The 16927-nt window shown below is 38.2% G+C and overlaps 1 protein-coding gene across 11 annotated transcripts in view; it reads left to right on the top strand.

Annotated features, from left to right (window-relative positions):
* PTPRK (protein tyrosine phosphatase receptor type K) overlaps window positions 1-15686 on the top strand; it is a 566426-nt gene extending 550740 nt beyond the window's left edge. For all 11 annotated transcript variants that reach the window (XM_058735205.1, XM_058735208.1, XM_058735206.1 and 8 more), the window contains 8 exons: window positions 827-962; window positions 1417-1566; window positions 2456-2629; window positions 5841-5972; window positions 6122-6247; window positions 8922-9085; window positions 9854-9989; window positions 14192-15686. In XM_058735205.1, coding sequence (XP_058591188.1) covers window positions 827-962; window positions 1417-1566; window positions 2456-2629; window positions 5841-5972; window positions 6122-6247; window positions 8922-9085; window positions 9854-9989; window positions 14192-14245 — 1072 coding nt within the window. In that variant the 3' untranslated portion in view covers window positions 14246-15686. The remainder of the gene's footprint in view (window positions 1-826; window positions 963-1416; window positions 1567-2455; window positions 2630-5840; window positions 5973-6121; window positions 6248-8921; window positions 9086-9853; window positions 9990-14191) is intronic.
* Window positions 15687-16927: the final 1241 nt, after the last annotated feature.

The following is a 16927-nucleotide window of genomic DNA, read 5'->3' as shown; positions in this document are numbered from 1 at the left end:
GACTACCAAGTGGAATTTCCCACCGCCCTAAAATCCTAACTATATCTTGTTTGCTCTGTTGATTTTTATATATAAAATTGAAGAAACATTCCAAAGGGCTGAAATAACCAAAGTATTTTAAGGTTCAATTACTGAATTAAATACAGTAAGATAGTGGCTATCTTTGTAACCTGTTAAGAATTGTATTCTAAACCTAACTATTCATTTTCATTTTTCCTTCAGTTCACCATTCAAATATTCCTTCTACTATTGTTCTCCTCATTGAAAACCACCATTTTCCCCTCCACCCTTACCATTAGCCCTTCCTTTGAATTGTGACTCCTCCGAATGTTTTGGAATTAATTTTCTTTCTTTTGGTATTTAAGAGTCCGTGAGATTAAAACAGTGAGCCAGCGTTCTTGCATTTTGTCAGAGGACCCACAAGTACATGAGTATTTGAATTTGAGGTTAAATTTTGAAGCATGAATCCACCCCTTGGTCAATTCTGAGCTTGAAATCCTGTGCGCTAGATTTGCATAAAATGGAGACCTGCGTAACAGAGCTATGGAACTTGAACAACATGTATATATTATTTTTAAACACAATTTGATTTACAAAGTTGAGAGCTTTTAATTTTGAACTCCTGTTCCAATCTTCACGTTACACCAAAGCAAATACTCTTCATGAAGTTATTTGTACGTTAAATGTTTATACGACACAGACAAATTACGTCTTGCAGTTTGTTAAAGCAGTTTGATTCCACCCATGTGAAAGTTGTAAGGATTTCTAACCAAGGTTGCATGACTATGCTTCTTGCAGTTCTTCAGATTTGTTTCATTTTTTGCAGTGCTGGTGCTGGACGAACTGGCTGTTACATTGTGATCGACATCATGCTGGACATGGCTGAAAGAGAGGGTGTTGTGGACATCTACAACTGTGTCAAAGCCTTACGATCTCGTCGTATCAATATGGTCCAGACAGAGGTGTGTTACTTGTTGATTTATCACTAATGCCCCCCCTTTTTTTTTTGCTTTCCAACACTTATCAAAAATAATAAATGTTTGGGGCACCTGCGTGGCTCGGTCGGTTGAGCGTCCGACTTCGGCTTGGGTCATGATCTTGCGGTTCGTAAGTTCAAACCCCGAGTCTGGCTCTGCGCTGACAGCTCGGAGCCTGGAGACTGCTGTGGGTTCTGTGTCTCCCTCTCTCTCTCTCTCTGCCCCTTCCCTGCTCACGGTCTGTGTGTGTCTCTCTCTCTCTCTCTCAAAAGTGAATACACTTAAAAAATAATAATAACAATAAATGTTTTTCATCAAGTCATATGGGAAAATATTGATATCTTTATTAATGTTTCCGTATAGAGAAAATTCTTTGTATTCTCTACCTTTGATGACAGAAAATTTTTATTAAAATAGTATGATTTCTTTTCTTTCTTAGGAACAGTACATTTTTATTCATGATGCCATTTTAGAAGCCTGTTTATGTGGAGAAACTGCCATACCTGTCTGTGAATTTAAAGCTGCATATTTTGATATGATTAGAATAGACTCTCAGACTAACTCTTCACATCTCAAAGATGAATTCCAGGTATTTACTTATTTCTAGAGCTTCTTTTATGAGCAACTTATTGCAGTGTGTTCTGGGCATTATTATAATTCTTCTAAGGAAGGTCTTTCAAGTCAAATTTATAACCTTTGACCCTACTTTAAGTATAATAAAATACCTGTCTTTTTCATTATACATATTATAGAGTCACTTTCGTATTAATGAGCTCATATCTGCTGTATCTGGAAGTTCAGACTCAGGGAAGGGTTTGGGGAAAGGTATCATAAAAGTCAAATTTGGCGGTGATTTGTGTGTATTTACAACCTTTTTTAATGCAGTCTTATGGATTTTAACCTTCTGTGTCACTCACAATGTGAGATCAAGCACATTAATAATGATAGCTGAAGTTTGTACTAAACATTGTCTCTAAATAACCCCAAATGTTTTCACTGCCCTTAAAACATCCCTGAAGGTATATGAACATGCAGTTGGGAGTGGCTCTGGAAAACTAATACTTTGATCCCTTGTGCAGTGCTCTTTCTAGCATGTCACAGCCTATCTCCAAGTATGGCATGCCAAAATGTTACTACAAATGATACTTTCCAACTTTGACGGTGGATGGATCATCATTATGGGCTACCCCAATTCTATTTTCTTTGGTCAGGCAATGCATTTTGCAGGTATCCGTGGTGTTATGTTAGGCTTCCCTTTTCCTTTTGAGAAGCACAGTGAACAATCCATATATTGTTTCTTTGTCACTGCTCGGGCTTCATTAGGTCTAACTACAAAGTCTATCAGTGTCATCGTGGCAAATGCTGCTGCCTTGTACAAATCCTTCACTTTGTACTTGGCCTCCCAAATACCTGATAGGTCTGCATTATGCTACTGGATGGGCCGCTTGCTTTTAACCTAGGTTCCCTTTTCTTTTTAGACCTTGAATTCAGTCACCCCCCGACTGCAAGCTGAAGACTGCAGTATAGCGTGTCTGCCCAGGAACCATGACAAGAACCGTTTTATGGACATGCTGCCACCTGACAGATGTCTGCCTTTTTTAATTACAATTGATGGAGAGAGTAGTAACTACATCAATGCTGCTCTTATGGACGTAAGAGACTGCTGTCTTTGTTAGGATAAAGTGTCACGAAAAGCTACATAATGTGATGAACACTAGCTGGTTTTCTTTTCAGGAAAATTAAAATGGCTTAGAAAGGAAAATTGGAAACTTTCATTGACATACAAATTTTTTTGGAGAATGATTTTGAATAGCCCCTACAGGGATTCTTAGGAACTGTAAGTTTTAGGCTTCGTTGTAAATTTGGAACTTGATTGTCAATTATTATATTCTTTCTGGGAAATACCTGCAGGTGATATTTTTCATCTTAATTATTTTCAGAAAAGAAAATCCTGCTTATGTATTTTGAATGTTAAGTTAGGAATGAATTTTTAAAACCACAGAAAGCCATTTCGTACTGAAGTTGTGTTAATTTGGGAAATCTTTATATCTGGCATTTAACGTTCCAATAATTAATAACATTCCATTAATAGAGACCGTTTATAAGTAACTAGGGGAAGGCACCAAAGATACCATGTTAATACATCCATCATCATGAAAGAACTCTCTTGCCCTATTCTGACCTTCATAAAGTGTAAATGGTAGAGCACATCCTCAGCTGGTTAGCATCCCATAGACAGAACAACATGGAAAGAGAGTTTTAAGTTAGTCTTTGGCTACCTTGCTCGGTTACCTTGGAAAGAAGTGAGAAAGCTGTCCAGGTTCAGAATCCTTTTAAACAGCTCATCATCTTCATTTACACACATTTCTAGCTTTTGCCTCTTAACCTATGGAACCATAGTGAGGGGACATTACAAGTCAGGATTCATTCCTGTATGACTAATAATAAAACCTTCTGAGTTACTTCTCCTATTGTGTTTTCCAAAATTAGTTCCTGATAGTAGAGACTTAGAAAGCCTGCATTCTACCTCTGAGCCTAGTCTTTCAGTCGGTTACTTTGCTCTTTTTATGCTGAAGAGCACAGTGGTCTAAAGACAAGCTCAAGTGAAAAGTTCCCATTCTTGCCATGACCAGAGTTTTGCCTAGACATTAATCATATCCACCGAAATCACACTGGATCCTCATTGTACCTTTTATTCCCATTTAGTTGTCTGGAAAGGCTAATATACTAAACACAGAGAAAACACACAAGACCCTTTTGTTTCTGAATCTAGATTTGGAATTTTAAAAGGCTGTGTAAAAAAGGAAGGAGAAAATACTATTAGGAAAGAGATTGCTGAGGCACATGTTTGAGACATTTTTTGTCTTTTGGCATCTATCTCTGTCAAATTTTTCTTAATTTCCAGGTTGTTTTCTAGTCAATATGAAGACTGAATCTGCTCTCTACCTGTTTCAACTCTCTGCTTAATTTCTCTGTGACTCAACATAGATACATTTTATTTTATTTATTTATTTATTTATTTATTTATTTATTTTTCATAGATACATTTTATAACTGAGACCATCTGCTAGATTTTCTAGTGTGGTTGGGGCTTTAGAAAAGTTAGGTTTGGTTTGTCTTAAAAGAACAAGGCTCATTGGTCAGCACTTCCCACTCCCCCTACCCTCTAGCAATGTCCTCAGTGTTCCATACCCTTGTGTATGGCTGTGAAGAATTAGTAGGTAAGGCCAAGGATTCCATGATTTCCATGCCTTGGGTGTGCTCCTGAACTTAGAGAGGAAAGAAATAGGAAATCATCTGTCTTTCATATCATCTTATTCACCTCCTCTCCCCTGTGACTCAGAAAGTGAGTAAATAGCTTACCTTCCCATGGAGTAGACATGTAGTTGTAAGGAAAGTTTACTTATTTCTTCTGATTCTTTTTCATGAGCCTTCATACCTTTCTTAGGAGATACTCAGCCCAACTACAGGTGACACTTTGTGAGGCTTGAGATCATATAGAAGCAGCCAGGTGAATTGCCAGTGCTCATATTTATCCTACAATCTTCCTTGGAGTGGAATGCCATGGTTAGCAGCATTTCCCAAATGGTCATAGGATCAGTGATCAAGAATCAGTTTCTACGCTGATGTTAAAAAACTGGAAAGACTTGGGGCGCCTGGGTGGCGCAGTCGGTTAAGCGTCCGACTTCAGCCAGGTCACGATCTCGCGGTCCGTGAGTTCGAGCCCCGCGTCGGGCTCTGGGCCGATGGCTCGGAGCCTGGAGCCTGTTTCCGATTCTGTGTCTCCCTCTCTCTCTGCCCCTCCCCCGTTCATGCTCTGTCTCTCTCTGTCCCAAAAATAAATAAATAAATTAAAAAAAAAAAAAAAACTTTAAAAAAAAAAAAACTGGAAAGACTTAAAGAGTCCTATGATACAAATGAGTTAGGGGATCACTGACAGTTCTTATTAGCATTAAGGACATCTATCTCAGGCAGCAATCTATTTATTTTTTTACAACCTATTTAGGTTAATACGTAGAAATATAGATCATCAGTCTTCAGGATGACAGATTGCCCAGGTCAGATGAGCATACCCTCTCCTTCTGGATAGAGATAATGTGTTGTGTCCCAATTAAGGCGCACTTAATAAAGAAGGAGCCATTCCCTTATAGGTGGGGCCAGGAAGTGCATTTTATTTTTTGGCACTTGAAAAATCTTAAGTGATTGAAACTATCATTCTAACCATTAATATACATTAGAAATTCCCAAGAAAATGGATGTGCATATAAGATGTGTAGAATGTGTTGATAATATTCATATAATGTTAAAGTACATGAGTTTGAGGTGTATGTAGTTTTGCTTATCTGAAGTGGAAGAGAACCCAGCATTTATACATATTGATAGATGATTAACAGATGGACAAATAGATAGGTACATACATACACACACACACACACACACACACACACACACACACACAAACACACCAGGGAATTTTGTGTCTTCTGCCTCTCAGACCAATTACCTTTGAAAAACTGAAAAAGCCCACAGGTACCTCATGGAGGTCTTTAACCTTGAGAAGTTTTTTTTAGTTTCTCCTTTTGTATTTGTCCTATATTTGCTAATCTCAACAAAATAAAACTTAAGTTCTTGTCTTGAATTGCTACAGAGGCACTGAAGCCTTACCATCAGATTGACCGATTACTAGCTCCAGTACATTCCATTGGTCCAAATCTGTTCTATGACTTATGCTGCCATCTGACTCCATCTGCATGTGAAGCTATCACATCTTACTTGGTCCTATTGAAATGTATTGAATGTGCTTGTATACCTGATCATTTGTCTTAAGTTCTTATGTTTTCCATCTACCCTATTTCTTTACAGAGCTACAGGCAACCAGCTGCTTTCATCGTCACACAATACCCTCTGCCGAACACTGTGAAAGACTTCTGGAGATTAGTGTATGATTATGGCTGTACCTCCATTGTGATGTTAAATGAAGTCGACTTGTCCCAGGTCAATGGCTATGAGTTGCTTTTGTGTACTCTGACACAACTTAATAGATTAGTAATAAAATGTTAAAATCTGTTTCATACTACCCCAATTAGAAAAAAAATAATGCCCTTTTTCTTTTTGTTTCTTTTCCTAAAACATTCATCCTCTAGGGCTGCCCTCAGTACTGGCCAGAAGAAGGGATGTTACGATATGGCCCTATCCAAGTGGAATGTATGTCTTGTTCGATGGATTGTGATGTGATAAACCGGATTTTTAGGATATGCAATCTAACAAGAGTAAGTCATTAATATTTTAACTGAGTTGATTAAGAGCAACTGATCATAACTATGTTGGGGTATAATTCCAATCAGACAACAGGGAGAGTAGAATTAATAGACATTACGTAATCAGTCCCAGTGCTACTAATCCTCTTACACCTTTGTATTAGAAGAAAAATGCATTCCAAAAACAGGAAAGCAGAAATGCTGAGAGTGAGGTGTCCTGGTCAGTTACTAATGTGTTACATCTGGAAAACTAAATTCGGATGCACTGGCTCAAATGCACTTGATTGTCTGAGCCTGGTCTCTGCCCCTGTAGACTTTTCTGAAGGTTGACTACATGTCTTATTAGTATTGATATCCAGCCTGAAAGAGGCATATAATTGAAAAATAAGAATATAATAATAATAATAGTGACTAAAGAGCTTTACCTTGGAAGGAAGGGATATGTTGGATCAGCCGTCATGGAAAGCCTCCATGTCACTGTTCCAAGTCCTGCATATAAGGGAGAACCCCACACACGAGGAAACAGGTAATCACAGCCATCATTGATTCTCCTCCCACTTACAATTTCACCTTTCTCAATGTCCCAGTGTCTGGCTCTGCCCAGATCTGTAGAAGCAGCACTGGTAGCACTGTGCCTTTTCCCAGCAACAAAGCAGCAGCTGTGTTCCTCAGAAATCTTCCTTTCCTTGAGTCTTCATATGTTTTACACTCAAGGACAAATTAAGTTCGGGGTCTCTCCTTCAAAAAAGCAAAAAAAAAACCCATTACATTAGTAATTAGTAAGTATTTAGATTGGGTAACCAAACAGTAAGCAAAATTTGAAAAGAAAACATTATTCTCTTTTTAAAGAGAAAGATTACTCTGTTTTTAGAGCAGCAACTCTATGTATGTGTATTATTTTAAGTGTATGATTCAGATTGTCATATTTCAGTGTTTTCATATCAAAATGGCTATATATGTGTTTCTGGTTAATACGTCTATATGTTTAGCCTTAAGAGAATAAAATCATATCCAATTCTGTCGCTCATTTCAGTGGAGAAAAAAAGGATAACTTCAATCATGTCATAATATTCATGCATATCTTAGATGTTAATTTAAATGGAATCTCATTATGTCTGCACATCTGTTCCATTATGGTTCTAGTAATATTTTAGCTGAGAAACCATCGCTGCTAAACTAAGAAAGTAAGACTTGTCTTTTAATTGAGCTATTTATATGAAAAATATTCTAAAGACAGGATCTGAAATCTGTGTTACATTTTTTTGCCGGCGTATTTGTTTATTTATCTTCCTCCGTATTTGGTGTTCCAGTCCTTATTAGGGCACGATTTTTTCCTGTTCCCGATCTTATTTAATAGCACGCACTTCATCAGATATTTAACAGGTACCAATGAGAAGTTGGGTGTTGTACTAGTAGGTCCTTGTGACACGTGAGCCCTGGCCAAATGGAAATTCAGATCTGATGCCTTATGATATGCCTTACTCATGTATTGCAAATTCTTCCTTACATTTCTATACGAGGGCTTAATGTACTGATTCACTCATTCAATAGTACTATTCCTGGAAAGTATTTTGCTAGGTTCTAGTGATACAGAGTTTAGGGGAGAAAGAATGAAAGAAAGAGATTTCCCCGTCCTTAAAGAATTTATATTTTATCAGGGAAAACAAGCACTGAAAAATTCAATTCCTTATTTACAAATATGAGAAATTTTAGAGAAAAAGTACAAAATCCAGAGTGTTTGGGTGATCTGACAGAGCTGGGTGAGTAGAGAGGACTTCGTTGGAGTAGTGATCTTTGAGACAAAATTTGAAGAATCAGTAGGAGTATTGGGGGCAGGAGAACCAACTATCCTGGTGTTCACAAGACAGAGAGGTCTCCCAGGACACAAGAAGTTCTGTTCAAAGACCAGAAGAGTTACAGGCAAACCCAAAACAAACTGATCACTGTATTTGGGATTGAGAGGGACAAACAAGGAGATCTTTGAGGCCAAATGGAGAGTTTTACAAAGTTCTCAAGGCAAGAAATGCCTTGATACATGGATTAAAAGAAGGCCAACGTGTCTAGGACTTGAATAGTGTGTTAGAATAAAGGGAAGGTTAGGGAAGGAAATGGAGCCATATTGTGTAGGGATTTTTAAGCCATGGTGCAACATGGGTTTTATGATAAGATCATTTGGAAGCCATTAAAGCAGGGGAATGACAAGATCATATTTGCATTTCAAAATAATCATGATGCTGCAGTCAGAATGGTTTGGAAGGAGATCAAAGTTTATTTAAGGAGATCAACTAAGAAGTAATTATCATAATTGATGCTTGGGCATATGCAATGATGTCAGTGGTGACAAAGGAGATCAACTAAGAAGTAATTATCATAATTGATGCTTGGGCATATGCAATGATGTCAGTGGTGACAAAGAGAAAAAGAATTTGAAAGTTATTTAAGAAGTGTGATTGATTATTGGATATGGGATATGAGGGAAAAGCTTATATAAAGGTAATTCTCATGGTTCTTGCTTCTGTAACTTAAAATGTTTCTGTATTGGTATGTACATATTTTAGACTTAGCAGCTAGACTCAATCCAATGCAAATGCCATTTATATCATGGTACCATTTTGTCTGCAACTTCCATTTTTAGTAAAAATTCTAGTTCCAAGTTATTTACAGAAAAATACTTTTCCTTCCACAGCCACAGGAAGGCTATCTGATGGTACAGCAGTTTCAGTATCTAGGGTGGGCCTCTCACCGAGAAGTGCCTGGCTCCAAACGGTCATTTTTGAAACTGATACTGCAGGTGGAAAAATGGCAGGAGGAATGTGAGGAAGGGGAAGGCCGGACCATCATCCACTGCCTGTGAGTATGGTGCCTCCACTTGGCCACCTGGGGGCCGTGGTGCTCATTTCCTTACTAGCTTTCATATTTTCTATGTTAAAGAGTCCTCAACTCATGGGACGCCTGGGTGGCTCAGCCGGTTAAGTGTCGGACTTTGGCTCAGGTCACGATCTCACGGTCTGTGAGTTTGAGCCCCACGTCGGGCTCTGTGCTGTCAGTTCAGAGCCTGGAACCTGCTTCGGATTCTGTGTCTCCCTCTCTCTGCCACTTCCCCATTCACGCTCTGTCTCTTTCTGTCTCTCAAAAAATGAATAAATGTTAGAAAAAAATAAACGTTAGAGTACTCAACTCGTCTCTATGGATCTCCATAGATATTGTTTTAAAATAATCTTCCTGTCTTATGATTCCATAATTAACTACCAGTTTTCATTTTCGTATTTTTTAAACACTGATTATCATATAGCTATTATATTATTTAAACTCTTTTGAACACTACTTGGAACCACTTTTCTGATGTCCACACTTTACAAATGTACCAAAATTTCAAGGTATTGAAGTTGCAGTGGTCGATGCCTGTAGCATCTTCCGACACATGAGCCACAGAGCAAATGTCATGCTCGCGCATCCTTGCTCTCCGTCCTCTAGGCATACACGCATATAAATGAAGCAAAATTAATACAAAATGGAAAAAAATTAAGGTCATGTTTTTATTAACAAAACGTGTAAGATTGTGTGACCTGTGGTGACTAAAAGCTGCTATCCACATGCCCTTGCTTTCTTTGCTTCCAGAAATGGTGGTGGGCGAAGCGGTATGTTCTGTGCCATAGGCATTGTTGTTGAAATGGTGAAGCGGCAAAATGTTGTCGACGTGTTCCACGCAGTCAAGACACTGAGGAACAGCAAGCCAAACATGGTGGAAGCCCCGGTGAGTCAGAATCTTAGACATAGAAGGGAGCAGAGATTAGACATCATATACCTACTCATCGGGTTGACTTCACACTCCCAAGGGAAATCAGATGTATAAATGAGTCTTTGTGGGGACTTTTCCTATCAAACTGATGAATTGCTGAGCATCTCTCTCTACCCACATAAATGTAATCACATATCACAGAAACTTAATGATGAAAACTATTTTCACTTAATTTGGGAAAGGTGTAGATTTTTTTTCTCTCTGTGTTAGGCAATAAATATTTGCTGTAATAAACTTTAGTAAATGGTTCTATAATAAGAATAAATTCTACTCTCTAGACTTCATTCTTGCTTATTTTTATTTCTTTTTTTTTAAGTTTATTTATTTTGAGAGAGACAGAGACAGCATAAGTAAGGGAGGGGCAGAGAGGGAGGGAGAGAGAGAATCCCAAGCAGACTCCATACTGCCAGTTCAGAGCCCCATGCAGAGCTCAAACTCACAAGCCGGGAGGTCATGACCTGAGCCAAAATCAAGACTTGGACGCTTAACTGACTGAGCCACCCAGGCGCCCTGCTTATTTTCATTTCTTACAGCATCTTGAGTTAACTGGCAAAACATTAATCCAAGGGATATACACATGGATTAAATCAGTACTTTAGACACCTAATGCCCTTAAACAACATATGAAATTTATTTTAGTCATTAGCTTTAATTCTTCATTTGTGGTCAAGTTATAAATTTTAAACTATCATCACTGACAGTTTTCAGCTTCTACCAGTTATAGTGTGCAGTTCAGACGATGCCACCTGAATTTGCCAGGGCTCATAAAATCAGAACACGGTTCACAAAGTAAGAGCTGATAGGAATGTGTATGTGGGAGTTCATCTGTGTGAAGGTGTATGAAGAGTAAGAAAGAAAAATTAAACTCCTCGAGCACATTTTACTTCTAAAGAGCGATGTCTGTGGGTTACACACATGTGCAAAGTGGGATAAGGTCAGGAGCAGCTGTGTAGTTTATGCTCAAACAAAGGTAAACCAGAAAAACCAAGGCAAATTGTTGCTTGCCCTACATTTATCAAGATGATCAGATAACTAAAATGAGCAATTCAATAAGCCTTTAAAGTATTCTCACCACTTCCTGCTCATGGATTGTTCACACAAAAAGTGCATTGCTTCCTGAGACAAAATCTGAAGTTACATTTATACCGTTTCACTTTTAAAAGTGAGAACAGACTTTTTTCCCCTTCTACAAGTCCCCTCAAACCACCCCAATTCTAGCTCATCCCTTGGGCTCTGCCTGTTGTCTGGACAAGATGATGTCGGTTTTGACTGGAGTGTTGGCAATGGAGATGGAGAAAAGGGGATAGACTTGAAGGATTTTTGAAGTAGAACTTGTCAGGTCTTCTTAAAATATAATGGTTATGTCTTTAAACTCTTCGCTGTCTGAAGATTTCTTAATGTAAACTCTGCCTCTGTCTCTCAGATCAAGTCTTTTTAAATTCATCAGTGGGGTCGCTTCAGTGTCAGAATTCAAATGTTACCTCCAAATTTAATTCTAATTTCCTGCCGTAAGTTGGGGGGAGGGGGGAATCTGTGGTTAAACTCAACTATTCTAGAACCTTCCAAGAAGTTCCTATTTACCTTTATATTCATGTCCCATTAATCCTGACTGAACACCTACCTTCTGATTTGTGTTTAATCAGCGTTAATGATGAGTTCAGTGTGCTGTTGAATTGAACTGACAAGTTTGGTAAGAAAATTTGGAGCATAAACAAAAGCTCATGACAGTTTAAAGAGACATAACTGTTTTCAAGCACCGTGTGACTCTTCAGACGCACTTGCCACAGTGGTAGCCTAATTTAAATCACACCTACTTGATAATTAAGGGTAGGATTGATAAAGATCTCTTTCAGAAAGATTTTACTACCCTACTTTATTGTGGAGACACCGGGAAGTTCTTTAGAAATACGATGCATTTTAGGTTGTTCTGCATTACAGCCTGGATTTTACCCACTTGGAATGAGTTGAAAAATTTTTAATGAGGTACATATTAGAAGTCATAACTTGTGGGGCGCCTGGGTGGCTTGGTCGGTTAAGCGTCCGACTTTGGGACTTCGGCTCAGGTCATGATCTCACGGCCCGTGAGTTCGACCCCCGCGTCGGGCTGGCCCGTGAGTTCGAGCCCCGCGTCGGGCTCTGTGCTGACCGCTCAGAGCCTCCAGCCTGTTTCAGATTCTGTGTCTCCCTCTGTCTCTGCCCCTCCCCTGTTCATGCTCTGTCTCTCTCTGTCTCAAAAATAAATAAACGTTGGGAAAAAAAAATTAAAAAAAAAAAAGAAGTCATAACTTTTAATACGGTCTGATGTTTTCTAAGTTCTTGATAATGGAGCAGTGCTTAGGTGGATGTAAAGGAAATTACAGGTTTTTTTAATATGAAATTTATTATTTTATTGTCAAATTGGTTTCCATACAACACCCAGTGCTCTTTCCAACAGGTGCCCTCCTCAATGCCCATCACCCACCCTCCCATCCCTCCCACTCCCCATCAACCCTCAGTTTATTCTCAGTTTTTAAGAGTCTCTTATGATTTGGCTCCCTCCCTTTTTTTTTCCTTCCCCTCCCCCATGGTCTTCTGTTAAGTTTCACAGGATCCACATAAGAGTGAAAACATATGGTATCTGTCAGGAAAGACAGTTTTAACTCAAATTTGGTCAACCAAATTGTCTTCAATATTTAAAGAGAGGAAACAGAAATTTTCAAATATAAGTAAACTCGAAAAGGTGTAAGAGCCACTAACCATTTTTGAAAAATTTACTTTAATATTCTGATGAATGAAAAGCTGTGTGAGGGGCTCCTGGGTGGCTCAGTAGGTTAAGTGTCCAACTCTTGGTTTCGGCTCAGGTCATGACCTCATGGTTCATGGGTCCCAGCCCCACATCAGTTTCTGTGCTGGCAGCATGGAGCTTGTTTGGGTTTCTCTCTGTCCCTCCCCTGATTGTACTCTCTCTCTCTCTCAAAATAAATAAACATTTAAAAAAATAATAATAATGAAATAAAATGACTTATTTTTCTCCTGCTAAGGACAGATATCTGAAGTTTGGAGAAGAATATTTGCACTTGTTCATTGTATCATTTATTTGTCATAGAGAAAAAGTAAAAGCAATCTAATAGTCAAATCTGTATACTGTACATTTATGTAGTGTGAAAAGAAATGTTAAATAACATAAGAAAAAGACATAACAGTGTTAAAGGCAGATAAAATATAAACTTATACTCTCGAATATATGTATGCAATGATATTTATTCTAAAGGAATTATGATTTCAACCATGCATAAAAAAGGACTAAAGCAAAACTAAGGCAGTATTTTACCAAGAATTGTTTCTGGTAATAGAGTTATGAAACTCTTTCTGATTCCTTGGGTTTTTCTATACTGGGAATTTTTTCTGTAATGATCAGGTTTTACTATTATAATTAGATAAAAAATACTGGAGGGGCACCTGGGTGGCTCAGTTGGTTAGGCGGCCGACTTCGGCTCAGGTCATGATCTCACGGTCCATGGGTTCGAGCCCCGAGTCGGGCTCTGTGCTGACAGCTCAGAGCCTGGAGCCTGTTTCAGATTCTGTGTCTCCCTCTCTCTGACCCTCCCCCCGTTCATGCTCTGTCTCTCTCTGTCGCAAAAATAAATACATGTTAAAAAAAAATTTTTTTTTTTAAATACTGGAGATTTTTTTAATTTGATAAAAAACATAAGACAAACACAATATATCTTTCCTTAAGTTCCTTTCCTTAAACGCTGATCTTTAGACTCAAATGTAACATATATATGCCCAGAGATTAAACTTCTGTATCAAAAAAATCATTGGTAATTCTCTTTAAAATTTTTTTTTTTTTTCCCAACGGTTTTTATTTATTTTTGGGACAGAGAGAGACAGACAGAACATGAACGGGGGAGGGGCAGAGAGAGGGAGACACAGAATCGGAAACAGGCTCCAGGCTCCGAGCCATCGGCCCAGAGCCTGACGCGGGGCTCGAACTCACGGACCGCGAGATCGTGACCTGGCTGAAGTCGGACGCTTAACCGACTGCGCCACCCAGGCGCCCCAGTAATTCTCGAATAATCTAGCGTGGTGGCTTGGTGTTCGTTTGGCGGCTGTGGTGCACCATTAGTCTCCTTTTTCTCACCTTTTCTCAACTCTTTTGTTTTAACCTGTTTCAGGAGCAGTACCGTTTCTGCTATGATGTAGCCCTGGAGTACCTGGAATCTTCTTAGTCGGGTGAGACTTCGGAGCACAGCCACGCAGAAACCTGTTCATCTGTTGAGCCAGCAGCTGTTGTACCTGTTACACCTGTGCAGAAAGATTTTAATGTGGGGGGTGGGAGGCTTTTACATTCAAGAAGTAAAAGTATTTTTCTTATGAAGTTGTGTATCTTAATAAAAAGGACTCAACTAGTTTCTATTACCGTATGAAAGCATCGACATTTCGTGCCGCATAAATTATATTTAATAAGAACCAGATTCAAATGAGAACTTCTCAGTGTTTGTACAGTGAATACGCAGCTTTTTCTCCCCTGGTTTTGGTAGAGCAGCCACCATGTGTTGCATGAATTAATACTTTCTATGTGGCATTTTTTTCTCCCTTTTTTAGATAAAAGATGTTAAATCTTTAAGGAAGAAGTAAGAAAAGCTGTGCAAATTCATAGTAAAGTTCATTTTTTATATGTTTCAAGTGTAGCAGATCTCTATATAAATATATAAATATATATAACTGGCTTATTTTCTTTTAATGTGCAATGATGGCTAGATCATTTAAAGTTCTTTTTAGAAAAAACATAAGCCAAAGACTCAAGTGTAAATATGTCTATACGGAGAAAGCACATTATATTTATTGGTTACTTACATTCCTTTTTTGATGGCTAAAATACTACCACCACACAATCATTTTTTTTTTCTGAAGAAAACTTTTTCTTTCACTAAAATCAATTGTAAACGATTTTTGTAGATTATTTTTTGTATGTTTTAGTGTAAGTAGAGGATAAACTTTTTATTCATAAACCAGGAAGCAATGTTCTTTATAGTGATTCTCTTGTGTACATGCTTGTGAATTAAATTTATGTAAAACACCTTGGCAATTGGGTCTTTTAATATAGGACCAAATTAAAACATTTTGCTGAAAATGTATAATTTTCCACAATTTCATTAGGTAAATAATTGTTTGGTGATCATACATGAGAATTGCACACATTCAAAGGCCTTGCTGATCACTTGTGCAATGTTGAACACAGCCTTTTAGCATCGTTTAAATTTTAAAGGAATTGATTTTTCTCAGCCTGTGACCAAGCACTGGTCAAGAAAACAAAATGGCAAAATTTATGCTTTCAGAGTCAAGTTTTAGCAAACTGTAAACCATCAACACTGTAAAGCGTTTCTTTTGATGTTTACATGCACAAGCTTTGGATTCGGACCATAGAGAGTGTGAACAAATCAATGCCAGATTCCTGTTTGTGCATGGCCATGGGATTTGCAAGTGAACCTTTCCAAATGTGGTCTTGTTCATATGCTCCATGTAGCTGTAACTTCACACCATCAGCTTGCAGTTTGTTATTGACTGAAGCATTCCAGTATCCTCCTTCTAGATTGCCAGTACATGACATGGTGCTTATCAAGATTTAACTAAAGTAAGAGTGAAATAAAGTTTTTATAATTACAACAATTGTTTGCACATCATTTTCTCTTAATCTTCATGTCTTCACTCCCCCCAAAATTGTCTCTTCTCACTGATACTAGTAGACGAGTAAAATTCTGTTAAAAGTAAAACGAATGTCCAAGCACTAATATCTTTCTTTTTTAATTGAATGTCAGCCAGTCCAGATGAGTGGAAGGGATAAAGGCCAGAAGATTGGCATACTTTTTCTAAAATTTCTATATATGTATGTCACTATCTTTTTATGTGATAGACATTTTCATACTTCTTCCTTATAGCAAACTTGACAAATAAGTATCCCTGTTTTATGGATGTTGTAATTGAAGATAATGAGAAAGTAAATGATTTGTCAACAGATTCAAACCTGAGTCTGATTTACCAGTTCATTCTCTTCCACTAAACACACTGCTTCCCCAGTGACATGACAAAGAAAATTTGGCACTTCATTCTTATTGTTCCTCATTAATTGATTTTCTCATAAAGTCTCATTATGGGTATCTTCAAACTTCTATTTGCTGCGTACATTATTAGAACATTTGTGACTTTCATTAGGAAGAATTTAGATAAAGAGACTTTATCTTTTCCTAGAAAGACTAATTTACATTTAAACATGGATGCATTCAACAAAAAATCCACAAGCTCATCCAAGATTTCTTTGCCTGGTAATGTTCAGGATGTTAATCCTATAGAGGATTCTGCTTTGCTGCATGACCCTGCTTTAATTTCTGCTCACGTGATTGTGTCCACACTCCACCAAAATTACCATAAATACCACTGTTCGCAAAGCTCAGAGGTCCATTTGGCCTCCAAAATTTAAGCAAAGAACAAAAGGAGTCCTCTTTCTCTCTAGCAGAAATAGTGTCACGCTTGCTTTGGGCACCACAGAAGCCAGTTCATTCGCAAACAATGGGGGGATGTAAATATGTTTTTCTCAAAACTCATTCGAAAAGTCCTACTTAATACCCCATGGCACTCCCTGTGCTTGGATGGCCGCGTTCAGTCACCTGTGTCTCTCTGGGCAGGAAATGTCCTGGCAGGGCTTTTAAAAGGGGTCATGCTTTTCACAGTGAAAGGCCTCTGACCTTTCTATCAGTTATTCCTTGAATGGCTGTCATGAAGTCGAAGTTTATAGATCCCCTTCTTAGATATTATCACTAGGGAAATGCCGGAAGCGTGTGGACCAGAGGCACACAAACAGCTGGGAATTTATGAGTTTTAACAAAGTACTCTTAGAAGTCAGTGGTAGGTTT

This window comes from Neofelis nebulosa, chromosome 6, assembly GCF_028018385.1.
Source record: "Neofelis nebulosa isolate mNeoNeb1 chromosome 6, mNeoNeb1.pri, whole genome shotgun sequence".
Classification (NCBI taxonomy): domain Eukaryota; kingdom Metazoa; phylum Chordata; class Mammalia; order Carnivora; family Felidae; genus Neofelis; species Neofelis nebulosa.
This window is presented reverse-complemented; position numbering and strand designations above follow the sequence as displayed.